The sequence below is a fragment of the Lepidochelys olivacea genome, assembly GCF_965140295.1.
Source record: "Lepidochelys olivacea isolate rLepOli2 genome assembly, chromosome: 12".
NCBI classification, from domain to species: Eukaryota; Metazoa; Chordata; order Testudines; family Cheloniidae; genus Lepidochelys; species Lepidochelys olivacea.
Genome location: NC_140422.1, coordinates 37,930,510 through 37,957,867, shown reverse-complemented (window position 1 = coordinate 37,957,867; position 27,358 = coordinate 37,930,510). Strand labels below are relative to the sequence as shown.

General features: G+C 45.1%; 1 protein-coding gene across 3 annotated transcripts in view; it reads right to left on the bottom strand.

Moving 5' to 3' along the window:
• Window positions 1–21,436: 21,436 nt before the first annotated feature.
• BANP (BTG3 associated nuclear protein) overlaps window positions 21,437–27,358 on the bottom strand; it is a 272,200-nt gene continuing 266,278 nt past the window's right edge. For 2 of the 3 annotated variants that reach the window (XM_084644987.1, XM_084644988.1), the window contains one exon: window positions 21,437–22,119. In XM_084644987.1, coding sequence (XP_084501113.1) covers window positions 22,048–22,119 — 72 coding nt within the window. In that variant the 3' untranslated portion in view covers window positions 21,437–22,047. The remainder of the gene's footprint in view (window positions 22,120–27,358) is intronic. The other variant, XM_084644986.1, reaches the window with a different exon arrangement.

Genomic DNA, 27,358 nt, shown 5'->3' with positions numbered 1-27,358 from the left:
TCCGTAGACTAAACATCCCCAGTTCCCTCAGCCTCTCCTCATAACTCATGTGTTCCAGTCCCCTAATCATTTTTGTTGCCCTCCGCTGGACGCTTTCCAATTTTCCCACATCCTTCTTGTAGTGTAGGGCCCAGAACTGGACACAGTACTCCAGATGAGGCCTCACCAGTGTCGAATAGAGGGGAAGGATCACGTCCCTCAATCTGCTGGCAATGCCCCTACCTATATATCCCAAAATGCCATTGGCCTTCTTGGCAACAAGGGCACACTGTTGACTCATATCCAGCTTCTCGTCCACCGTAACCCCTAGGTCCTTTTCTGCAGAACTGCTGCCTAGCCAGTCGGTCCCTAGTCTGTAGAGGTGCATTGGATTCTTCCGTCCTAAGTGCAGGACTCTGCACTTGTCCTTGTTGAACCTCTTCGGATTTCTTTTGGTCCAATCCTCTAATTTGTCTAGGGCCCTCTATATCCTATCCCTACCCTCCAGCGTATCTACCTCTCCTCTCAGTTTAGTGTCATCTGCAAACTTGCTGAGAGTGCAATCCACACCATCCTCCAGATCATTAATGAAGATATTGAACAAAACCGGCCCCAGGACCGACCCTTGGAGCACTCCACTTGATACCGGCTGCCAACTAGACATGGAGCCATTGATCACTACCCATTGAGCCCGACAATCTAGCCAGCTTTCTATCCACCTTATAGTCCATATTAAAATGCATATTGTTTGCCTGCCCCCAGTGTACCAGGTGATCCAGATCTCTGTGAATCTGTGACCTCTCCTCTTCGTTATTTACCATTATTGACTGACCAACTACAGGGGAGGGGTCCAGGGCAGTGCTGAACATGGTGCGCTCAGGTTGTCTGCCCTGAACCTGACAGTGATAGAACTTGAGGGCACAAATACACTCAAATACTCACTGGGCTTTAACGGGTGTCACAGGCATGCCAAAGAAGCTAGGATAGGACCCTTGCCAATCATGGCTTGTGAAAATTAGACATGATGCACAGCCCTGGATTAGATCCATTACCAATGCCTGCTTTGGGCTAAAATATGCCAAGCTTCCAACTAGGACCTGTCCATCCATCACCCCGTACCAAGATTCCCAATAGCTCCTGTTCTGGCCAGGTAAGAAATGCTGCCAGAATAGTCTCCTGCACGATATTCAGATATTCCCACTCAGGGCTGGTGCACAGATGTGTGGATATATATTTAACTGAGCCACAAACAGCTCCATTCAAGGATTTGAGGAAGAATTCAGGTCCATTCTTACTTTACCCAGAGCACTTTGCTAGTGGCAGCATTCACCAAATGGGACCTGCACGACCCATCGACAGCTCTGTGCTTCCATGGGCCCTCGGGGTATGTTGACACTGGAAAGGTTGATGCTATGGCACTAAAAACAGTAGGGTAGATGTTCCCGCTTGGGCTTGGAGACCCAGCAAGCGGTGTGGCTCTCAGAGCCCGAGTGGAAACATCTACCCTGCTATTTTTAGCACTGTAGCACAAGCTTGAGACTGCAGACCCAGGCTCTGAGACTCGCTGCGCGGGTGCTTTTTCTTGCAGGGCAGACATACCCTAAGAGACAGCTGGCTCAGTATGCAAATAGGCATCCAATACCCAAAAGGCCAGACAGGAAGACAAGTGCCTGTTATCTCGTCCCTGAAAGGAACATTTCCAAGGCACATCACCTCCTGGTGACCTGCCTTAACGCCAACACTGTAACAACCTGAGTTTTAATACAGATACATCACTCCTTAAATAACGTCCGTACATACATCTTGCGATGATGACGGTGACCAGTGGGCTACTGGCTCTTGGTAGAGACCTCCCATGCCATCCTTTGGAGAACTGCTCTGCAGATATCTGACACAGGGGATCCCTGTAAATCCTATTCGCCCTTAGTGTCCTCTGCCAGTTGGCATCAAGGGGTCCCTGGGCCACACATGCACACAAACCTGACCAATCAAAGCACTACCAGTGATTCCTCAGCCAAGGCTCTCCCCACATCTGGTGCCAAGTGCAGTGAGACCATGTTGAGACTGAATTCAGTTCATATCCCCCAGTTCCACCACTCTCCCCACCCCTTGGTTGAAAACCTGCCTGTGGCTCCATCTCTCGCTTCTTGGCCCATGTAAGGGTGGTTATTGGAAACGGCAAATCCTCACAACTGTGGAGAGAGAGTTCTCTACCCAGCATGCCTTGCAGTTGGCTTCCATAACACCCAAACACTGCCCACACACCACAAGTCCCAGCAGCCCTTGCTGCTGGAACAAGGCAGGGCTGGATGGTCCTGTTGAGACAAGAGGCACTGCAAGCGAGATTATCATGGCACATTTTCTTTTGGCTTGGCTGGAGATCAGCTCACCTAGCAGAATTTGCAGCCTGCTGAACACAAGGTCTCCAGTCATCCTCAGCTATGAGTCTGGGGACACAGTGAGTCTGGGGAGTGGTTGGAGACATTTGCTAACTGGCTAAATCCACTCCAGTGTCCGGCTGCCACCTGGCAGCCAAGTCACTAGCGCCCAAGTACTGGAGAATGATGAGTTCTGCTCTGAGCATCCCCGGGGTTATTTTAAAAGATGAGTCTGGGCTGGCTCAAGCTGGAGCAGCCTCTTGGAGAAGACACTGCATTAACAACTAGAGGTTTCCTCTCTCTCTGGAAAGTTTAGAAGCAGCCATGTTCCAAGATCCCAGCTCTGAAGAGTGCTAGTGTAACCTACTGGTGAGTGTGTCTTGCACATACACACACATCCCATGCCCAACCCAGAGGAAGTGAATCTGTTACAGCCCTCAGCTACAGAGCCTGACTCTCTAACACAAGCTCATCCTTTTAGCTCTGGCCACTCCCTCGTGTCTCTGCCAAGATGGCAGTGAAGAGAAGCCAGCTTTGGTCCATCCGTCACAGCGTCCTTAAATTTAAACTTTTATAAGGCATCCTACATCTGAAACTGGGCCTGGTGACAGAGGATTTATACAAAATAACTCAGTGTGGTTCCAATTTGGATGAATAATTGTTCTGTTTGTTGCTAGTTCCTTCTCCCCGCTTCCCACATACACCAACCCATGTATCCCACTTGGTGCAGAATCCCTGACCTACTGTTAGAGAATTTCTCTACAAAGGGTTCCTTGCGGCCAGGAGCAACAATCAAATTTAACGTCTGTCCAATGAGGCTGCAGTTTCTTGGCTGAGAATTGTTGTCTGTTTCCACCATGCTCCTAAACAGACACACAGTCAGGCTAAGTGCAAAATCTTGTCCCCAGTTAATGGCCTTTCCAACATTTTAGTTCAGGAACAAAACTAGTGAGTGCTGGAGTGTTTAGAAGCATTCACTGTATGAAGATTTAAAGGAGGGAAAAAATAACACTCAGGAACAAGAAGAATATAATAATACCTAGATCTTAGAATGTTTTTCAGTGTAGATCTCAAAGAACTTTACAAAAAGAATAAGAATCATTATCTTCATTTTACATAGGGGGAAACTGAGGCACAGCGCAGTAATGTGACTTGCTCAAAGTCACCCAGCAAGCCAGTGGAAGATCCCAGAATAGAAGCCACATCTCCCGAGTCCCAGCTCACTGTACTTGTCCATTTAAGTAAGTTAGTTCAGCAATTCGTTTAAATGAAAAATCATGGCACCAGTAAACTCCAGCATGATGGATATGATGAATATGATGGATTTCAGGTGGTATAACTAGGGATCAAGGGATGAAGCTGAGAAAGGGAATTTCAGCTGGCTAGATTTCCTGAAACTGAGCACAACTAGACTACAACGGTAGTAGAAGACTCATTCCTGGGAACATTTAAAACTAATCCAATCAAAACCACTATCAACATGTACTGCGGGGAACAATCCTTCACTCACAGGAGGATGGACTAGATGAGCCCTAACAGGGTTTCTCCATTTGTAATTCTGACATTGAAACGAGAGAAAGGAAGGGATTGTGATTAAGGCACCAGACTGGGTCTCAGGAGACCTGGGTTCAAATTTTGGCTCCACCAGACTCCCTAGCGTAAATCACATAATTGCTCCGTGCCTCAGCTCCCCATCTGTAAAATGAGGGTAATATTCCCTTTGTCTTGTCTATTTAGATTATAAATTATTCAGGGCAGAGACTGTCTCTCCCTGCGTCTGTGCAGCACCTACCCCAATGGGCCCCAGCTCTCAGCTGGGGTCTCTGGGGGGCACTGTTATACAAGCAATAAATACGAGGAAACATTTGTTTATTTCCCCCCTCCCCATCTCTAATGTATCCTCCCTTGTGACTCATTGACCCTGCCAACGCACAACCTCAGGGAGACCAGTGAGTCACTGCTTTAGTCACCACAGGCCTCGATTCAAGCACTGCTACTGTGAAGAACTGACCCAGTACTAGGTCTTGTGCCACCTCCCCTCCCCCAAGAATAAAAACAGCTGAATTTAAAACACCGAAGGGTGGGGTGCGGGGGGGGGTGTCACAGGCTGAAAACACATGGTAAACGGAACAGAGACGATTCAATAGGCGGGTGTATAGCAAAACTCCAGCATACGGGCAGAATTCGAACTAAGGTGACCACCAGCCCAAACTGGACGGGACAGTCCCTGTAGCGGGGCGGTCACCCACTCCTGCCCTGAAGGGCGTGAAATCAGCCCAGGAGAGGGCTGTGGCTGGGAGCAAGCAGTTTCCAGGCTGATTGGGGGAAGCAGGCTCAGCTGTGGCCACGCCCCAATCAGGGCCCAGCTGGCCCTTTTAAGAGGGCAGTGGCCAGGTGCAGACAGTCTCCTCTAGCTGTGGAGGGAGACGGGCCTGGCTGCTGGGAAGTGTACCAGAGTACCTTGAGGTGGAGCAGGGCTGGGGGAAGGCCAACGGAGCTGCGGAGCTCCGGCCTGGAAACCCCCAGGCTGCAGGCCTAGGGTAAGGCCGGATAGGTATTGGGGTTGCAGGGGGCAGCCCAAAGGTAGGCAGAGGCAGCAGGTCCAAACCCCCCTTGCCTGTGATGATTGGCTTATACACTGCAGTCCGCCCCAGCGTGTGGGGGCTCAATGGTGACTGGCAGTAGCCAAAGACTGGGACGAGGTGGGGATAGTGGGTGGGGGTTCCCTGAGGAGGGGAGACGCAGAGACTGTGGGGGTACTGCCAGAGGGCAGCACCCTGGATAAAAGGGGCACCGGGGTCCAGGAGGGACACGGGGGCCTGCGGCAAACAGGACACCGGCCTGCAGAGGGCGCTCCAGAGGCTGGAACGCTAATTCCCTGGACGACCATCAGGAGGCGCCGCAGGGGTGAGTCCCGCTCCGTGACAGTCCCGAAATGCAGAGTTCAAGTCCCGGTCCCAGGCTGAATGACTCTGGGACAGCATTTGTCCCGGATTCCCTATGGTGCTGCTCCGTGCCTGCCCGAGGCGCAGGGGTGGCGCTTGCCCCTTTCCGGGGGGGCGGGGGCTGAGGTGGGCCTTAGACCCCCCTCACCACGAGGCCCTGCCCCTGCTTCTCCTCTTCCCTTTGAGGCTCCCCACCCAAGCCAGGCCATGGTAGAGAACTCCATAAGAGCCTCTGTAAGGTGGAGGGTCCAGGACTCCCCACAGCAGCCCGGGGTCCCTGGGCAGCTCTTACCGCAGGCCAGCTCTGGCTTCCAGCCTGGCCAGAGGGTGGGGCCTCAGGGGAAGAGGAGGAGCAGAGGGTGGGGCCACAGAGGGGACGGAGCTCCTGCATGTATCCTGCTTTTGCCTTTTGAAAAGGTGGTCACCCTAGTGGTAAAGGAGCCTTGAATGCTCCCAAAACATGAAGACTAGAGCTCAGACTAGCTCTGGACACACTACCACCCAACCGCGCAAAACGACAGGGAGGTTTTTTCTTCCTAGACTAATCTCATCTGTGGCAAATTCTACTAGGCTAAAAAACATACCTGGGTACAAATGACAAGAATGCCTGTTTCTATATGGGACTGGATTTACTGGCCATATACTACAGGAGGGTGCTGTGCACTGAGGACTACCCATCATCCCACTGCTGCAGCATAAGGTCATCTGAGTTGAAGATCTCTCTGGCCTGCTCAGCAGAAGACCACATGCTTCCAGAGCAAGGCGGAAAGACAGATTTGTTTCCTTTATTACACGGTTGTGTTTATCACCCTGAACTGGGATCCCTGGCCTTTTCCATGGAAGTTTTCTTGGGGCTGGCATCTGTGCCAGCCTGTAACCCCAACTCACCAGCCTCCACTGCCACAATTCCAACCTGACTCTCCTGAGAGTTTCAGTGGGTGCCAGCTGGTCTTTTCCCCCTACAGAGAATCCTTGGGGGTGGAGGGCTGCTGCCTGGAGGGGTAACTCTTCCCTGGAACCAGGACAACATCCAGGAGATGACAATTCTGCTATAAGACACCTGAACTGGGCCTGGTGCAGAGACGCTTCATTAAGTGCACATCAAGGCTTTCCCCAGCAACATCTCAGCAGCCTAGGGATTCCCCAGCTACAGCGCAAAGCTCCAAATGTGAAGCTAGGGTAGGTCTGAGTTCTCCCAGCAACGTTGCAGGGAACCTCGGAGGGTCTCTGGGCCTGGCTCAGTACAGGAAGCTGTATACTGCTACTCCTGTCACTGCTGAGGCAAAGGGAGCAAGTGCTTCCTGCCACTTGAAGACTTTCCCTGGATCGGGGGACGGGGATGGTCACACCAGAGGGCTCCCCGGAAGACTCATCATTGAGGGAAGCAGCCACAGAAAATCCCTACAGAGGAGAGCATACCAGAGTGGGAAGACAGTAGGGTTGCAGGTGAAGGCCCTGCAGAATATTGGTATGCAGACATCACAGTGATGGGCATGTTGGATACAGGGTTCTGGAAGACTTCATTGATAAGGGAGCAGTAGTCTACTACAGTCGAAAGGAAGGGGTCTGGGGGTGGGGTAGGTAAACCTAGGCCAAACCAGCTCAAGGTTTCAGACCCATGACCTGGGCTAAATGTTGGTTTCATTAATGAGTGCAGACCCCAGGCGAATTCAGCTGGGTTCCCGGGATCCCTGGGCGCTAGTCCTAAGGTGTAAGAAATTGCTGCTTCACATCAATAACCAACCTAGATCCAGACAGCTGCAACTGACAAGCATTTATAGCCAAGAACAATCAGTGCAGGAAACAGAAGGACAAGAGGGATGCTGTTTTGGGATTGGAAATGGGCGGAAAATCCCCGTCCGCCACCTGAGTTACATCATCTGAGACTCAACATCAGAGCCTCTCTCTTCCCCTCCCACATTGTACATCCTTCTTTTCCAACCCTTCCGCCCCTTCCATGTTTCCATTTGGGCATCCATCCTTTCCTTCAGTGAGGACCTGACCCAGGGAAACACAGGGCTTGCAAACCCACCTCCGAGCATGTGGCTTTTTGACAGCTGCATTACCAGGACACACTGCTGAAATTAATGGTTTTCAAGGAGGTTTGAGAGAGAGAAATTTATATTAGGAAAATATGACAGTCATCTTAGTTTGTCTCCCAGTTTAATAATGGAAAACAGGCATTTCACAAAAACGCACACACAAATACATGAAACTGTTTCTGAACTGAAGCATACTGATCAAAAGCCATTCTATAAAGACTGGTATTAATCAGCATGCAATAAGTCACTGTTCCTAACATCATCCAACTAAGGGAGAGAGTGTCCTGCCGAGAATCTAGTTCGAATCATCCCTCCTCTCCTTCCAGCCATTTTATTCTGCCTACATCAACAAAACCCCTATGGATCATTCAGACAAATGGACTGACCACAAATCCGCCTCAGTGATCACAGAAGCTATCGTACATTATACATGCAGCAGAGCAAAATTTATTGCTTACGCCAGACTTACGGAGGACACTTGAGAGCCTTAAAGTGACAGCTTCAGGAGAGATCATCCTAACATGTGGATTACCTGATGCTATGCTGCTCATTACACTGAAGCAGGAAGGTACCCAGAGCCAATCCAACTGACTGCAGCGAGGAGTAAATTCATTAAGGAAGAAGTGCCCTTATGTTTTCAGATAAAAGATCACAGACAGATTTGCATTCCTACTAAATGAGTGTGCTTTTCAATTTCTTGGCACTCCACTTGGAGTTTTGAATTTACAGCAGGAAACAATATAGATTACACTTTGTCTTCCTTCCACATCAGAGTTTCGTTCTGGAGATTATTTGCAAGCAAGCCTGAAACTTGCACTAAGCTAGAGAGTTTCTATTTGAGCTGGTACCAGAAAAGCTTGAATTTAAAGCTACCTCAATTTCTGAAGTCTACACAGAACCAGTTCAAAGTATTCAAACCATTTGCAAGCGTTTTTGACATGAAGCTTTTCTATACTTACCCTGGAGGAAGTGGTGGCATTACTGATATATGTCCTGCACTATATTAAATGTGGCTGTGGAGTTATTTATGTATTTTTCCTGACTTCTTTTGACACAGGAGTTGATTGCAGTGTTGTATAATTACGTCTGCATCTCTGAATCTTTCCTTCTCAGCTGGAAAGTCTCAAGTTCCAAGCTGGGATTCCCTCTCCACCCCCTTCCCACTCACTTACCCCTCCCTCCTGCTGGCAGTGTCGAGTGAACACCCACAGAAAACTCTTGGGTACAGCGACAGCAAAGAGAGGAAGCAGGAAGGCTGAATTCTCGGGGAAAGGAAGATCACAGATGCTCCGTTTGCTAACTCTGGGCTTCAAGAAAACTCTTTTTAATGCTGGACCTTCAGGGATTTTTGTTCATTGAGAATCACAGATGCCAAGGAACTTTTTTTTTTATTGCTTGTTTCTGTCTTGAGTTTTATTTGTTCTTAATCTGTACCAACCCCCTCCTCCCATTCTAGACCACCACAAACTATCAACTGTGAACTGAAACCTATCACACTAACTGTTTACACTGATGATGAAATTTACCCTGGTCCCACACAGCCCTAGTCAATTAGGAACCACGCAGCCCCCAATCTGATGCTTCGTGGGATGGGACGGGATAGCTGCTGCTGTCACCAGCCTGCCGGCATCTGGGTTTGGAGCCAAAGGGTCCGTTAGTGGCAACCCCACAACCCAGGCTCCCTGCACTGGCCCCTTCTGCAACAGCCTGTTAAGAGCTGGGGAGAAGACCCTTCCGAAACACACAACATGTAGCGGCCCTCTCTGCAGTCCCACTGGAAGGACTTGTGCATGCCCAGAGCATCTGGGTGAATTTTGCCTTTACAGGAAAAACCTGAATGCTAGAACTTCCACTGTAGGCCCAAAACCTCTCAGCCTCCCCGACCAGAGACCTGCCACGGGTCACCCCCACCAGCCCTCACTGCCGTTCTCCAGGGCAGGCTTGGAGTCAAGGCTATGGACCGAATGGGACACAGAGGCTGAACTGCTCCCAGCCCAACCCCAGTGACGGATGAGAAGCATTAGGAGGGGGCGAGCTGGGGAACTTTGCGCTTCTGCTGCCCAGGCTTTAACCTGGCAGGGGATAGACACCGGAGTCAGCGGCATTCAGCACTTCAATAGGCACTAACTGAACATGCTGAAGAAAGCAGCCTAGCCATCCATCCCCTTCTTCTGGCCATACTGCAGCTGAGATGGCCACAAAGTAAGCTGAGCCAGGAGCCTAGGCAGGTGTCTTTGGCCCGAGCACCTAAACGGGTGGTTCGCTACATGCTAGCTCCTAGGAAGGATGTTTTCTGAGATCTTCCTGAGCAGCTGGGAGAGTCCCAGTAAATGGGCCTAAAGAACGAGCAGCGCAGCAGGGCGTGCTCCCCCCCCCACCTGCCTGCAGGGGCCTCCGTAAACCAGTCTGAAAAGCCACCTGATGTGCTAGAGAGATGACTGACCTGAGCCCTCCAGGATGGATCCATACCCCTCACAGGGTCTCAAGACAAGCCGTGACGTCCTCGGGAAGTGAGAGCTGCCAAGCCACAAATCCGGAGGGCCTATGAAGAAAAGTCTGGTTTTATCTGCATGCCAAGTGCCTCTCCCTGCCTGGCAGGGGGGCAAAAGGCACCGAGCGCTTGTGACAGAATCGGGCCTGGGCTCATGGCCAACCCCTGCTGTGTCTTGCGGTCGGGTGCACAAGGGAAAAGGTGTTTATTTGGCTGTTGCCCCCTTCACGCAGGGCACTACCTGCAGCAGCGCTCCCCAGGCCCCCTTCCCCCAGAGCGGTCGAGCAGGCAGCATCTCTCACTCAGTTCCTGGCCCCAGCTAGGCCTCTCTCTCAGAGCGAGAGCTGGAAGTCTGCCATCCCTCCCAGTCAGCTCCCAAGTGAGCAGGGCTCCCCACTTTTAACCCCCCCTACAAGCCTGACACCTGGGGCAGGTGCAGCAGGGTGGAGCCGATGGAGCTGACAGCAGCTCCCAAACCCAGTGGGGTGGTTGCATACCCCATCACAGTGCTCCTCCTAGCCTGACAGGTTGCTCCTAGCCTGCAGGCCATTTGGAGAATACAAGCTCAGTGGCTTCCATGCGGAATAACATCCAGCAAGGGTGTCTAGGTTCTTAGGGCAGTCATACAGCGGAGGCTGCAGAGTGCATCCTCCCAGCTACAATTTGTACCTTCCCCTTTTGGAATTATCAAGGCTTGTGTAAAGAGAGGCCTCTTAGATCATCTGGGCCATCTCCCAGCCAATGCAGGATTGTCCCTGCAGACAAGTGCTATCCCAGGGAGCCTGCTTGGGGCCTGGAGTGGCCCTGGAGGGATCTTGCCTCAGTTTCCCTCCAAGGTCCCAGAAATAATTTACTCACAGCAAAGGGTCTTCTAAGTGATTAGTCCCCCTCTCTGGGGATCTAATTTATTAAACACCATCCAGCTCCCAAAAGAGCCCCCATTCCGACCCCCAAAGTTCAGGGTTTCACAGCCTTCCTCTTAGGGACTCTGCCCTTTAAGTACTAGCCTCCCCAACATAGGTGCTCTGGAGCACCCATGGAAAAAAATAGCTGATGCTCAGCACCCATGGGCCAGCCCACAGATCAGCACCTCCTGCTCGCTATGGATCAGCTGTTCAGCCGCATGCAGGAGGCACTGGGGTGGGGGAGGAGCGGGGGCAGGAAAAGGCAGAATATGAGTGGGGGCAGGGCCTGGGGCAGAGTGGGGGCAGGAAGAAGCAGGGTGGGAGTGGCAGTGGGGGCTTGGAGGAAGTGGTGGGATCTGGGGCAGAGCGGGGGGTTGAGAACACAGCCGCCCTGCCCCCCTCTGGGATCTGAGTAAGTCGGCACCTATGCTCCCCAGCCTATTCTTCTATCCTTAAGCTTAGAGATTTGCACAGCCCTTCTTCTAGGGACTGTGGCTTTAAGATCTGGCCTCCCTGGCATATAACTCACCCTTCCAGTTTAGAGGGTCACACAGGTCTCTAGCCTGGAGCTGTATCCTGGTTGATTTCCTCCCCCACCCTGGCTTTAATAGCTCATTCTCTCTGGTTGGGCTTGCAGCCTTCTTTTGAGTAACCCAGCCCCCAGTCACCTGAACACTTGACCCTTCCCAGGTGGGTCTAATTACCCCAAGCCCCTCTCTGGGCCAGCTGGGAGAGAGTGGAGCCTTGCTCTGCCCATTCTCCAAGGCTCCTGGGCCCTGGCCCTTAAAGGCACAGTGGTCTGGGTTTTCCTACACCTGTGTTCTCCCAGATGCAGACTGTTCCCAGAAACCAACTTCCTTTCTCCAAATGACTGAGTCAAGGCCTTCCTCTGCTTGCCCTGGACAGATGGAACAGAGTAACTACCTCCTCTAACCTTAAAGGGCCAGTACCATGCTACAGTTCCCTACAGGACGCTATCTCATGTTTGCTTAACCTAGAGCTGCATATCCCAAGACATGAGGTCCCGTCCCATCTCCTAAATTAGGGGAAAGAGTCCTGCAAAACCTACGCAAGCTGAACTGTCTGGGCTGCACACATATCAAGGCCTAATCACACAAGTGGAGCTGAGCATCCCTCGGGCTGTAAATTCATAGACTCACAGAGTTTAAAGCCAGAAAAGACCATTAGATCATCTACCCTGGCCACATGTATATCACAGGCCATTACTTTTCACCCCCTTGTCCCTGTATCAAGCCCAATAACTTGTGTTTGACTAAAGCACAATTTGTGTTTGGCTACAGCAGATCTCCAGAAAGGCATCCAGTCTTAGTTTGAAACATCAGGAGATGGAGAACCACCTCTCACCACTGCCCTTGGTAGTTTTGTTAAGTGGTTAACACTCAGTTTCTAATTTGAACTGGTCTGATTTTAGCTTCCTGCCATTAACTCTTGTTCTGCCTTTCTCTGCTAGATGAAAGAGCCCTTCAGCACCAGTATTATCTCCCCAAAAAGATACTTATACACTCTAAATCAAGTCGCCTCTGAGTCTTACCCGGTACTTATCCCTGTGTTTGAGGACTTGATCACTGTACATTGCATAGATAGGTGCTGTCCCAGGGTGCTCCCTTGTGGCCCGGCATGGTCCTGCAAGCACCCTTCCTCAATTCCCCTCTGAAGTTAAAAAAACAAAGCAAAACTCTCACTTTATACCCAGAGCTGTTGAAATACTATTCCCTCCCTCTCGGAGTCTAATTTATTCTGCTCTCCCACAAGAGCTCCCCTGTTAGATTCATGGTTTTACAGTCGTCCTCCTTGGGGCCTAGCCATCCCCAAGGCTGCAATCTCTCCCCTTGGATGCTGGGGTTACGCAGCCCTCCTTCTTGGGCATGTGTCCAGACTGAGCATTTCCTTCAACAGTCTCCTGGCAGCTCCCTTGACTGAGCTTGGAGCCTCCTTTTGAGTCACCCACCTGCACCTGGTCAATTAATCAGTCTCTTGAACTTCCCAGCTGGGTCTAATAACCACTAACACCTGTCTGTGCTGGCTGGGAGAGAGGGGACCCTTGTCCCAACCACTCTACTGACTCCTGCTATCAGATCCTTAAAGGACCCAGACACTAACTGCTCACTGGAACCATCTTCCTCTGTCCCAATTACTGCTACATTTGCTTCCCTGGACATGGAACAGGGTAACTGGCCTCTCAGATTATCTTCTCTGGCCTTAAAGGCTAGTGCTGCAATATACACTGATTAATGCAGGAAAGATTCAAAGGGGCTTAGATCCAAATGCCGCCAAATCCTGGGAAAATTGAGATTCCAGAACAAACTTTGCTAGTCAGGTGCATATCTGTAGCACAAAGACGGCTCATATTTATAAGGTGTTGTACACTCTCACTCGACTCAGTCACTGCCAAAAGAGAGGGAGAAACTTAAATACTCAGAGCTAATCAGAGCAGAAGGATTAGGGTGGCTGGAATAGAGATATTTGTATATTTAAAGTGACATTATTGAAAAATAAAATTGCTGTTAAATAACAGCAGTTATGCAAGTCAGACACTCACGACCAGACGGAGAGCAGGCAATCTCAGAACTGTTAGGGGGATGGGCAGGGGAGACAAAACCATAGAGCTCTGCACCAGGATGATCCAGGCTCTCTGATTAAGACTCCTGTATGTCGTTAAGAGCGTGACCCTCAGCTAGGAGTAGAAAGACAGTTGGGTGGATGGGGAGGTGCAAGGGTGGAAATGGGGGGTGTGGGAAAGAAAGACCATCCCTGAGATCATGATTTTGGTTGCCATCTAAGAACCTAGATTGAGAGATAAGCTGCCTTCTCTGTGCAAGGTGATTTACTGTTTATCAGCATCTCATTATCAACAGGGATGCTCCGAAGGTTTAATTTTGCTACAGTAGGCAGCTCGGGGGAAATACAAAACTGGTTATATTAATAATTAATGGCTGACACACACATTCCAGCTGTGACATTTATCCTGGCTGTTAAATATGCCAAGCAGCAAGAGAGAGCACTCCCCATGCACAACGTAAAGCCTACAGCTGTTTTCTCTGTTAAAAGCTGTTTGGCACCCAGCAGCCCATGGGTTTATGATTTATTTTTTTAAAATTTGAAGTAGTTGACCTCACTTCTCTGGTAGGATCAATGCAGTAACAACCGTTCTATTTTTTTATTGGATTCAAAAAGAAATATTATTGAGAAAGGGGGAGAAACATCCAGGCAAAGAGAGGGGAAAAAGCAGCATTGTTCAGCTAAAAATGGAATCCGAAGTTCTGAAGGGAGAGGCATGGCTGTGCCAAATTCAGGCAACAAAGGCATCTAGGCAGCTTATATGTATGTTGAAAAAAATGACAGTTCAAATTCATATTTCACACACACACCGGGCTGGTGCTGGCCAGCTCCCCAACTTCGCCTCGCTTCTTCAGGAAGCCTGCAGTAAATTTTATATCTAGTTCACAGTTTAAAATGAGATTATTTTTAGACATAAGTTTAGGAAAGGTATTTTTTCCCCTTCGGAAGTGGTTAACGGGAAAGTCCCTCTGGTTTCCAGTCCCCTGCTCCAATTCCAGGTTCTACGTTATGACGCATAGGGCAATCTGGGAAGCAAAGGCAAATGAATCCTAAATACAAATGAGACTCATAGAGGGAGCTTGGCTTTAAAAAGTGGGGAGCCAGGGAGTAAGCAGTGATTTTGTTTTCAAAATTAAATACCATAGATGTTCAGACTGTGACCCACAAAGCGAAAGTGAATAATCTTTCCTTAGTTAGTTTACACCATGGATAATGGTGCAGAGGTGTCAGGTTTAACTCAGAATTTCCTAGCTTTTGTTGATCTCTTTCACAACCAGATTATTTAAAGATTTTTGTTGTGTTTAAAAATTGAATTAAAAATTTGAAAGAAAATATTCCACCGAAGGCTATTTAGTGGATAGTCATTCAGGCCCACTCCAGGCTGCTGGACAGTTTGTTAAAACACTTAAAAACATGCATTTTTTACCTGAAAACTAGATGAGGTTCTGGGGTTTTTCCAGTGTACTGGATAACTGTAGTATCTGTAACAATAAGCAAAACCTTAAGCATGTTTTCTTCTCATGTTCTCTGTATTTAGCTCAAAAAACCAAATTTGTTTAAACAATATTGGAGAATCATTTTCCTTTGCCAGTTTCTTTTAAGCATTTTTTTTCTTTTTCATAGAAAACAAGCATGAGAAAATTTTCACAACTGGAATACATCTTGTTTAAAAAAACAAAGGAGATGTAATATTTGCTCTTGATCAAGATTTCCCATGTAAAGCTGCAGCTGAGAGCAAATTCTTTTTTGTCCGTTTCCAGCCAAATATATCCTGCTGCGGAAGAAAACATTATCAAAAATCCCAGGGTACTTTTTGAAAGAATAGGGGTGTTAACCCCAGTGTTCTGGCCAAATTGTAAATGGGTAATTACATTCCAACCACTTAAATTCCCCCTGTAATTTCAACTTGTTGCAGGATTCTTTACCGCTGTACCTAAGTCTTATGTATTGTTGTTGTTCATTGTTAATTAGTTGTGCTTTTGTGGGGCACCAAGCATTTCATATACGTACTGTCAAACTGTGTTTAGTTGAGAGATCACTTACCTTATCTTGTACCACTACATTCAAAAAAGAAAAGGCCTCAATTTACCCCAAACCCCAGAGTATCTAAATGACTTTCACATCCCCAGTCTCATCCAAATAAATGAATTTGACTGCAGATAGCTGGTCTAAATCAGCAGAACTTGTAATGTGCTTTAGGATCCATTTGGACAAAGGGAGCTCTATAAATATAAGATCATTATTATGTCTGACATTTAAAAATGCAAGAGGCACACAGATTGCCAAAGAAATAATTGTCTAAAATCAAATTCTGCAAGGATTTTTTTTTTTAATGCTAGTTGCCACATTGCACTTCCTAATGCAAAGCTCACAAGAAGCTCTGTGAACCAGATAGTCACCAATGCAGCAAGCAGGATTCAGAGGGATGCATTTCAGGTACTCCCCAATTGAAACAAGTATTTACCAGGGGTTTGGTAAGCATTCCCTACTTTAATGGGATTCTAACAGGATTAATAGCCTAAAACCAAACCTAAGGAACAAATTTAGCTGTCGTTTGGGTTACAGCAGACGCGGTGAGCCATTGTCTATTCTACCGCTACTACTTTTGCAGCACAAAGAGACACTACGATAAATCAAAAAAAGAGATTTTTTTTTAAGATAGTTTAAACTTGAGCTCCAGTCCATCAAACTTTAATACACTTGTGGTTTGATGCTTTCAGTGCTAAGAGGTCTGAACTGTCATTGACTTCAAGGGGAGAGAAAGATTGTAGGTCTTCAGAGGTGCTCCGGTCCCTCAGCAAATGCAGTCCTGGGATGTGGAGATCGATCTCACCTCAGTCCCAAGATTCCTAAAACTTCCTTTTACTTATTATATTTTAAAGCATTTTGTGATGTTTTCATTTGGTCTTCAGTACTTACACAGTGATGCATTACAGAATACCAGGAGATGATTCTCTGCTCTGATCCCTGAGCTTAAGTTCTGTATCAACTTGTAGGAACTTTCAGCTAGCGCACCATTAGAAACCATAAAAGCTTGACTTATTGCAGGAAGTTTAAATGCAGCTACCTCACCTTTCCTGTTCCTTTGGCTTCTGTTGCACATTGCACGGGCTCTCAGACTTTGCAAAGCCCTCCACGGATTTCACTATTGCGTTCAGTTTTACATACAAGGTGTTCAGAGCTATGCTGATGGGCAGCAGTATAAAACTCTAAAACAGGCAGACAGAAGGGATGAAATCTAGGACCCACTCAAGGGTCAGTAGGAGTTTTGTCGTTGACTTCAATACAGTCAGCATTTCACCCTGTGGAATGTAACCTATTGCTTAAATCAGCCTCTGTACCAGATGACTGGAGGGATGGCTAATGTAACACCAATTTTTTAAAAAGGCTCCAGAGACGATCCTGGCTATTACATATTAGTAAGCCTAACTTCAGTACCAGGCTAATTTGCTGAAACTATAGTAAAGAACAGAATGATCAGATACATAGATGAAAGCAATGTGCTGGGGAAGAGTCAACACGGCTTTTTATAAAGGGATATCATGCCTCATCTATCAGAACTCTTTGAAGATGTCAACAAGCACGTGAATAAGGGTGATCCAGTGGATATAATGTACTTAAACTTTCAGAAAGCCTTTGACAAGATCCCCCACCAAAGACCGTTAAGCAAAGCAAGCAGTGATGGGAAACAAAGGTTAGGAATAAATTATCAGTTTTCACAATGGAAAGAGGTAAATAGCGAGGTCCCCTAAGGATCTGTATTGGAACCTGTGCTGTTCAATATATTCATAAATGATCTGGAAAAGGGGGTAAACAGTGATGTAGCAAAGTTTGCAGAAGATACAACATTACTCAAGATAATTAAGTCCAAAGCAGACTGAAAAGAGTTATAAAGAGTTATAAAGAGTTTAGAACCCATTATTTTATATGTATAGATGTGCATTACTTTACGCTTATCTATATTGTATTTCATCTGCCATTTTGTTTGAGTAACAAAATGGCAGATGAAATACAGTATAGATAAGCGTATAGTAATGCACATCTATACATATAAAATGATGGGTTCTAAATTAGCTGTTACCACTCAAGAAAGAGCTCTTGGAGTGACTGTGGATACTTCTCTGAAAACATTTGCTTAATGTGCAGCCACCATCAAAAAAGCAACAGAATGTTAGGAACCATTAGGAAAGGGATAAATAAGACCAAATATCATAATGCTACTATATAAATCTATTGTACACCCACACCTTGACTACTGAATGCAGTTCTGGTTACCCCTTCTCAGAAAAGTTGTATTAGAATTGGAAAAGGCCGTGATCCAGAAAAGCACTCACTTAACTTTAAGGACAAATCCCATTGCCTTCAATGGAATTACTCACATACTTAATGTTAAGCACATGCTTAAATGCTTTGCTGGGTGAGGACCATAGAAGCCCTTATTAGTTAATGGACAGACACGCACTGATTTAGCTGGGTTTTGAACCAGGCCTCCAATGGTAAAAGATCTCAAAGCATTTTTCATTATTATTGTAGATAATTGTACCAACAATGTGGTAGGAATTTTAGACGTGTGTGAATAGAAGCAGTGAAATCCTGGCCCCTTTGATAGCAATGGAAAGAATCCCATTGACTTCAAAGGGGCCAAGATGTCATCCACAGTCTCTGCCCAGAAAAGCTTCAAGTCTAAATATTATTAAATAATACAACACTATTCAGACATTGTTTATCCCATCGGTCATAAGGTGAGTTGCTGACAAGACTAGGACTTACTCTGTTATAAACATTCTCTCTTTATGAATAACTGCAGTCACATGTTATCAATATCTGCAACCCCAACAAAAGGAGTATGGTGAAAAATCCAATTTAAAAAAAAAATTAGGATGTTAAAGACGTTTTATTGCAAGGGAAAAGAGCCATTTTCTTATTAAAAAGGCAGAGACCGAAAATAATGAGGGAGACATAACAAGAAAGCTCCATTCCCAACTGGTCTGCTTAAAAGGTCAAGCCACCACCACTCTGGACATAAATAAAGTGAAACAAGGCTAATTTGGCCTCATTCAGAGCCAGGCAAACTGTAAGGCCTCACAGAGTTTTTGATCACTGTGGCCCCAATCCTGCAATGAACTCTACACGGACAGACCACTGCACCGGCACAGAGGCCCATTGCAGCTCTTTACAGATGCAGGGGTCCATTGGAGGGGAAATCAGTTTAGAATTGAATCCTATGTCCTCCTATGCAGGACTAGTATTATTTGTATATGGTAGGGCCCACAATGAACCAGCTGCTTTCTAGACATTCAAGAAAAGATGGCCCTTCCTCAACGACCTGCTAATCTAAAGACAGAGGCTGGGGGAAGGGGAACAACCAACAGAAGCATCTGATCCAGCACTACGAAAAGGAGGATTGTGACACCTTAGAGACTAACCAATTTATTTGAGCATAAGCTTTCCTGAGCTACAGCTAACTTCATGCTCAAATAAACTGGTTAGTCTGTAGGGAGCCACAAGTCCTCCTTTTCTTTTTGCGGACACAGACTAACACGGCTGCTACTCTGAAACCTGATCCAGCACTGATGCCCTTGTTCTCTGAAGTACTATTATTTATACTGTGATACTGCCTACAATGTGTTACGTGTTAGCCAATCACAGGGGAAGATATAGTCCCTGCCTCTAGGAGTGCACAATCTAAATATCTGAATCCGTAAGAGAACCTTAATATTCTTTTCCTATTTATTTTAAGTGATTTGCACTCACCCTGATCAGACAGCAGCCAATGCCAGGTGCCCCAGAGGGAATGAACAGAGCAGGTAATCATCAAGTGATCCATCCCGTCGCCCATTTCCAGCTTCTGGCAAACAGAGGGTAGGGGCACCGTCCCTGCCCATCCTGGCTAATAGCCATTAATGGACCTACCCTCCATGAATTTATCTAGTTCTTCTTTGATATATATAGATACACACTGGTATCTACACACACACACACACACACACACACACCCCTATCATCACTTTCATCCTCTCCTGCCAAAAGCATGCAGTGCTCAAACGGTTAATGAAAAATCACTTGACACCAAGCCTTTGCCATCGGCTCCATCTTGTACTCTAGCTGCAAAATGCAGAGAGAGAGAGAGGACACTATGGTTTAAATGCGTATGTGTTGCGTTTACACAATGCAGCATGTGCACTTGTTGTTCTCCTCAGGTCTCAGAGCAGGGGGGGAAGGCAGCACTTTCTGATGGAGAGCATGAAGGTTTTACCTCCAACAGGAATATGGTAAGGGAGGATTATGTAGCTTTATCCTCAATAACCAGCAGCTTCACCTTCCCAAGCTTCTTCACTGTCACTTCCAAATAGTGTTTTCTTATTAAACAGCCACTCTAAAACATGCAGGAATCACTGTATTTTTAGGCTTCCCTTTGGATGCAAAGTTATTTAAACATCACCCAGTTTGGGAAGCACTATTAAAAAAGAAACTGGCTAGTAGCCATATTCTTTAACCTGTTGTAAATGTAGTTTTGACAGATTCTGGCTGGTAATATGTATTGTACTTGTGCCTCAGCAAATATCCTAATGAAAAGTGTGAACTTACAGTAAACTTATTACTTACCAGGGACAATATTTGCAAGAAATCTTGGGTGTTGAGGCCTACAGCTCCGGAGGGATGTTTTCCTAAGTTAAGCCAAATAGAATTTGTGGCTATGTCTCATTCACTAACATTTTAATAGATATATAATATATTATCTGTCAATAAGAACCTAGCTTATTCAGTTACAAAAATAAACAACTATACTTTTCTCACTGGCTGAAACGCACAAGCAGGTCTGTTCTCTATTAGCCAATAATGGTCCTGAAAACAATATCTCTTCCCTTTAAATTAGCTTACTAAATAAACACATCTGGGGTGAAATCCTGGGTGTGTTGAAATCAGTGGGAAAACTCCCATTGACTTCAATGGGGTCAATATTTCACTTCTGGAGGGGTGGGGCAGGTGGAGAGGTGGCCTTTGAGGTAACTGTGGACCTGCTCTATTTTTTGAAACCTTTTAGCAGAGTAAGCCCAGAGTGCCAGAGAAATGAAAAGGGATGTAGGAAAGTCTCTTACAGAGACAGATCAGTGATTTCAAGATCATGAATACTACCAAATTAGACCTCATTACTGAACTACTGAATCACAAATCTTACAGAATGATTTAATCTAAAGGGCACTATTCAGCTGGCTCAACACAGATAAAGTAATTGGAATAAATAACTAGATCAACACCTCCCGAGAAAGCAACCCTCATATCGCATAAAGCATATGTGGCAGCAGCAGAACAGATTCCTAAGTAGAAAACATCTATCCAGGAACTATGTAGTCAATAAAAAGAGCAAAAATGAACAGAATAAGGCTGGGGTTTCAAAGAGGATTGACTAAAGGAGTCGGGTGACCAACTCCAATTTACTTAATCCCAGCCTAAATTCTTGACAACGAATCATCTAACCAGGTTTAACTCATATCCACTTACCTATTGCTCACAGAAAGTACAAAGTGCACCATTCCCCACAGGACTGGAGGCAGGAGCTGGGAGTCACTCCAGGGAGAAAAATTCTGAGGAACCCTCATAAAGTTTGGTTTGAAATGGCTTCATAAATTTAGTGGGTAAGATGCAATTTGCAGACTCTGAAGCTCAGAAAGTTTCACATTGGAACAAACCAAATTTTTCCCATGATGGAATGCCACTGCAAATCCATAGACTGGGGTTTGGCTAATGACAGCGTCATGCCTATTTGGTGGGACCAAAGTAAGACTAGACCTCATCTTCCCTGTAGACTTTACTTAGACTCACCTCTGAATTTGGTACTAGACTAGACTATCAGCAGACTCTACAGACAGCAGATATCTATAAATATTTCACAGCTATAGTGTTATAAAAATAGCCAACATAAAATGTGTTCTCACCTAAGGATATACAATGGGGGGCTGTGGGGAGAGGGAAACTACACTGTTCATAAATACACATTTATTTGATTCTTTAGAAATGCATAATTACAGCATTTGATAGCATTTTTTCCTTAGAAAAGTAGTTAAGCAACAATACAAACAAAATTGTTAGTCTTTTGCAAATACAATTTTTCATTACACTGAACAGAAATCACCAGCAAAAGGCTAATACTTGCAGTATGGGTTTTGTTTTGTTTTTTTTAAACATTTTCTTTTTTGTTATAAACACCTTAGCAAATAAAAAAGCCATTTAAACAATGAAAAATATTTGAGCTCTTGATTTTCTATATGTGATAACGCACGTACTGCAAAGCAGCAATGTGTTTGATAAGAGAGCTACGGACATTCAGTGGTATGATTCACAGAAGAAATGATGGGATAAAACATTAATTTGGTTTTAATGTTTTGGTTGATTAGATGTTTTTCTTTTTCTCATAGAGGGAATATTTTTCCTTAAATACCTAAGGGATGAACCTGTATATTTAGAGGGCCAACTCCTCAGCTGGTGTAAAGTGATGTAGTTCCACTGAAGTCAGAGCTACACTGATTTACACCAGGTGAGGATCTAGCCATGTGTGTAAAAACAAACAGACCAACAGAACAGTGATATTTACAGGAGACGTAAATGAAAATGTCCGTTAGTCTGGTGGTCACATCCTTTCTCCTGTTGTTGTACGTGGGCGGCAGCCTTTAGCTTCTGACTGTGGTCACTGGCATCTGGATCTATGAAGCTTCCACAGTTCCTGTTTTACTGGATCTGGATTGCTCCGTGTTCTATCTGCATTTCTGGCTGGATAGTTGATTGAAGGGAATCTGTGCTCTATGGAAAGAAACACACAAAAAATGAATTAATATTTTACTTCATATTAACTTCTTAATGCAAGTGCATTAAAGAAGAAATCTAAAAGCAAGTTACTCAAGATCTTTAATCCCCGCCCCACCACTGACTTGCTGCGTGGCCTTCTATGCCAGTTGCTTCACCGTCTCATCCTCCCCACCTGAGAGAAAGGGATCATGTCACTTACCTGGCTCACAGGAGTATAGGGAAAACTGCTGAGTACACATTTGTAGAGCATTTTGAAAAACACAAAGCTAATAAAAATGCAAAGTGTTGTTAAAACACTGTATCTTTTTTCATGCTAAATATTTTATTATCTTCCTTTTGGCCACATATAAATCTCAATTAATTACCAGATCTTCCTAATGTGTCCAAAATTAAAGGAGTTTATTTTTCCAAAGATGGGCAGAAGGCACTTTATGCTCATACAGAAAGGGGAATACACTATACTGTTATAATGCACCTTTATACTGGTATAACTCCATCCACACTAAAGGTTGTATCAGTACAACTATTTCAGTAAAAAGAATCAAACCCCTAACCAAAATAGTTACACCAACCCAAAACTTGTGTGTGGATCAGGCCTACACTGGAATTGAAATGGGAGTTTATATAAGTTTTAGCGCAGTAGCATTCCACCTTTACCGTGTACAATGGGCCCTTTTATATACTCCTCCAAGGGTTCTCAGACAACACAAGACAGGCACATTTAAGTACAATTCACACCTAATAAACAAGGTCAAATAAGAATATAAGTACTGTAAATAATCCTGGTGTTTTCTGAGAAATTAACTTTCTCCCTCTAGAATGAGGCCAAGAATTCTTGACTCCTACAGAGAGGAAATAGACCTGTATGAACAGGATTAAAAGAAAAACAAACCAAAACCCCATACAACCAGTTTACTCTTAAAAAGAAAAAGAAAAAAAGATGTTTGCGTTAAGAATGGGAGTTATTCACATATTGATCCAGTCAAGCGAGGCCTCCATATGAGTAGCTAACGTGGAGAGCCTCAGGGGATTGTGCCTGAGATTTGCATGAAGCAAAGCGAACCTAGACTGTCATATAAGTTGTACCTTTGAGCTAGCTGATGCTCTGGGAACAGGACGGGATGCAAAAGCAATAGAGTAGCAACACTGCCATTACAGGAAAAGATACTTTTTGACACCCTATTTACTGCCCTCTCTCTCCTAATAAGGAAAAACTAGCGTCAACACTTGGGATGGGGCTTCAGAGGAACCAGGAGTGAAACACAGCTAATGGTTTTCCGACCCAAACACTTTGCTGGATGGTAGTGGCTTATTCAAATAAAAATACTGTGAAGATCAACTTGTCAAAGATTTCTTCTTAAATTAAGGTTTCACTGTGAAATTAATTCTTGCCTGCTTTTGTGTGTTCTGTTGCTAGTAATTACATGTAGCTACAATTTTTTCTCCTGTGGAATTCTACGAGTCATTTGATTGCTTATTTACTTGTCCTATACAACAGTGCCAATCAGGAGAATAATGCTAACAGCTTGTCAACCGCTAAGCTTTAAAGCTACCACCTAAACACCTGGAAAAAATATCTGTACCACAAGCACTGACTATATATCCAGGATTCAGGATATCAGGCCAGAAGTACGAGACTGTTTGAAGGGCTTACAAGTGAGCTTGCATTGTGTGGTTTTCCCCCCGTGTTAACCAAAATTTGACCCCCAATCAGGAGATTTCAGTGAAAAAAAATAATATGTGATATTACCACATTTTGTTCTTGCAAATTAATAATATGTCAAGAATCATTAGTTTCTATAAGTAAATAATGCAATCAGGACATGAAAGTATGCAAACTACTTCTAGGCCCTGAATATCAGCCAGATGTCAACCCGACCTTTGGACATGCAGTTGCAATTTTGTGCCTGCAATGCACTGCCGACATACTAGTAGTTAGATGTCTAAGTACCTGATTTGTGAGCACAAATTACCAGTCAGACTTCTAGTTATTAACACTTGTGCCTTAAATTAACTTGCAAGTACAAAACTGTGCTTGAATAAACTGAAATTAGTATTGAACATCAGGGCAGTCGTATCTGCTTCAGTTCAATTCAAAGGAGTGATTAATTTCAAAGGAGCCTCATTTCTGCCTCTAATTTTACATGTGCAACCTGGCATCCAAAACAATAAGGCACAGTTTGGAGGGCACAAAGGTGAGAAATTAGAGGCTGATTTTCAGACCTGAAGTAAAAAGAAAAGGAGTACTTGTGGCACCTTAGAGACTAACCAATTTATTTGAGCATAAGCTTTCGTGAGCTACAGCATGCATCCGATGAAGTGAGCTGTAGCTCACAAAAGCTTATGCTCCAATAAATTGGTTAGTCTCTAAGGTGCCACAAGTCCTCCTTTTCTTTTTGCGAATACAGACTAACACAGCTGCTACTCTGAGACCTGAAGTAGGTGTTCACATATGATGTTTTGAACTTGGAATTTGTGCAGGGTGCTGGATTTTGGCTCTGGAGGACAAAGAGGGCCACTTTTGAGAAGCTTGGATACAGAAACAGATTCAAAATGTTTGAGAGCACGAAAATATCTCTGCATAGAACTTTCTGGAAAAATAAATAATACATGTTGCTGCTGCATTACTGAGCTAAAATGTGCATTTAATATTTTTGCCTTTATCCAATCAGTTCATATCCAGCGATGCAGGACCACTCCATCATTTCAGCCAAACTGGTTATTTGTTTATGAGTTCATAAGTAATGCATACTTTTTAAGGTGATGCAAATATTAGGTTCGTTTTACTAATTTACATTTATAGCTCCTTAGTTTTTAGTCTGTGTAAACTAGGAAATATTTACCGTGAACTTATTTTTAGCCTTTTTTGCATTTCTTTCCATACCCCTCTTGTTTTACATTCCTTTCAGTTTATCTACAACTTGGTATAAATCTCTGAGGTTAGCCACAATGTAAAAACCTAACACAGTGCAAAGTGTCTCTGAAAAAAAGTGACTCCTTTTGTGGTTGCCAATCGTGTGGGAGACAGATGCCTATGTTTACTGCTGGACTCGACAACCAACTGCCTGTCAGATCTAATAGGTGAGAGGGATGATAATGTCACAAAAAAATGGCTCCCTAACAAATTCAGTGGGAAGTGATTTATGGGACCCCTCTGGGGCCCAGATCTGGAATGGCAATTTACTATGAACAAGCACCTCTGAATGTGTGATGCAGCAGTATTTTATTACTTGGATAGAGCCAGAAGTGTGCATGGCACTTTAAAGGTTTTAAATAAATAAATATGGCAAGAGCCCCGTACTGAGAAGCTTATTGTCTGCGACATTTGTGAAAGACACTGTAATCCCATGCAGTATCTTTGGGGACTGTTGTTTTAAATTTATGAATGATTTATGTAGGATTGTGCTCTACTCCATGGGGAAGGGTTATCACAGCTCCTCCAGGAACTCAAAACAGACTCAGATGAGCTGCTAAGGGCACTTCTACAGGTAAAATGCTGCATCGGTGCACCTGTGCTGCTGCAGTGTTTCAGTGAAGATGTTAGTTAATCCACCTCCCTGAGAGGCAGTAGGTTTGTTGGCAGGAGAAGCTCTCCCGCCGACATAGCGCTGTCCACACGGAGGGTTAGCTGGCTACAATTACGTTGCTTAGGGGGTGGATTTTTCACGTCCCTGAGCGACATAGCTATGCTGATATAGGTCTGTAGCGTAGACCAGACCAAAGACTGTAAATAACTCCAGAGAGGTACCATGCCCTGAGGTGATTTGCATATACCGGTTCAAACTCGGTTTTCCAGAGACCAAGAGACAAAGAAAGATGTTTGGCTGAGTTTAAACAGACTCCGGGCCTTCACTTTGAGTGAGCAAACGGATGGGATCTTCTGTACAAAGGGAGACCCCAACCCTTGCTGAAGACTTGGAAAGGACATTGTACCACTAGCCTCCTCATGCGGAATATGGGCAATTTCTGGTGTGGTTAGTAAGCGTGTGGGACCTCCTTTCGTTTTCATATATTTTCTCTGTGACGCTTTTGCCCTAAGATTAAGTGTACCTTGCTTTGGAAGAGCCATGTGGTCATTAGTAAAAACACTATTTTTGTCCTTATTTATTGTACATTATGGGTAGAGAATGTACAGGAATATTTTGTTCTAACATTGGTTTGATAATTTATTGGGCCATACAGTCCCTCTCTGTAAAGTCATAGTTCTAGCTATATTCTTTTGGCGTTCAGAGGCCCTCAGGCACAGGGGAATCTATAAATAAAAATGCATAATTACTATTATTATTATTTTTTCCAGTGGCATTAAAACACCAGAAAGCTCCTGGACACAATAGACCAGCTTCAGGTTACATGTCAAGGCTTATGGCTCTCGCACATCATTCTGAATATGCACACTTCCAGCACACCTGGGAAGGGTTTCTTTCCACTCATGACAAAATACGCTGTCAACAGCAGACCTTGCTTATTACACCCCTGTATTCAAAATTCATGTGAAAGTCAGGCCATTTAAAACTCTCTTGTTGCCACAACCTCAACTTGCATTCACTCCAATCTGAGTCCGGGATGCTCTGCAACACTCAGGAGGCCCTCAAAAAATCAGGACTTTGGTTTATAAACTGAAACTATTTTTTAATCTTAACAGTCCAAAACTCACCGGTCAAACTGGTAACCTTCAATACACATACACAATATTGGAGAACATCTTAACTTACAAAACGCAACATTTTCTTTCCCAGAGAGCTGATAAAGCAATTTTTTGCCCATTTTGCAGCCAGGTTAGACATCCACACAAAATAGGGGTTTACAATAGGAATAGTGACAAAATCTAACTCTAGAGCCAGCTAGGGGCACTGCTGTCATAACACTGTACATGATACGGCTGGCAGCTCAGTTTGCATTCCTTCTGGGCTCCTTCGAGCAGTGTTGGGAGTAAAGCAACTACCTTAGAAAATTTGACACTGTTTAAGACCAGCCTCATTTTGTTGCTGTCAGCATCAGTCACTGCTTTGAGTGGATGAAATATTAGGCATGTACTCTTGGTGAGTGACTGTCGGGTTGCAGTCAGATGGCCTGAGATCACTGCCAAGTGCAAGTATCTTTATATTTCCTGAGAAAAACAAGAGTTTTCTATAGCCAGCTACACGAACATTCATGTTGGCATGAAGGATAATGCCTCCATTTTAAAACAAAGCCTCAAGTGCTTGCTTATAATTGCTAACACTGCAGCTGATGT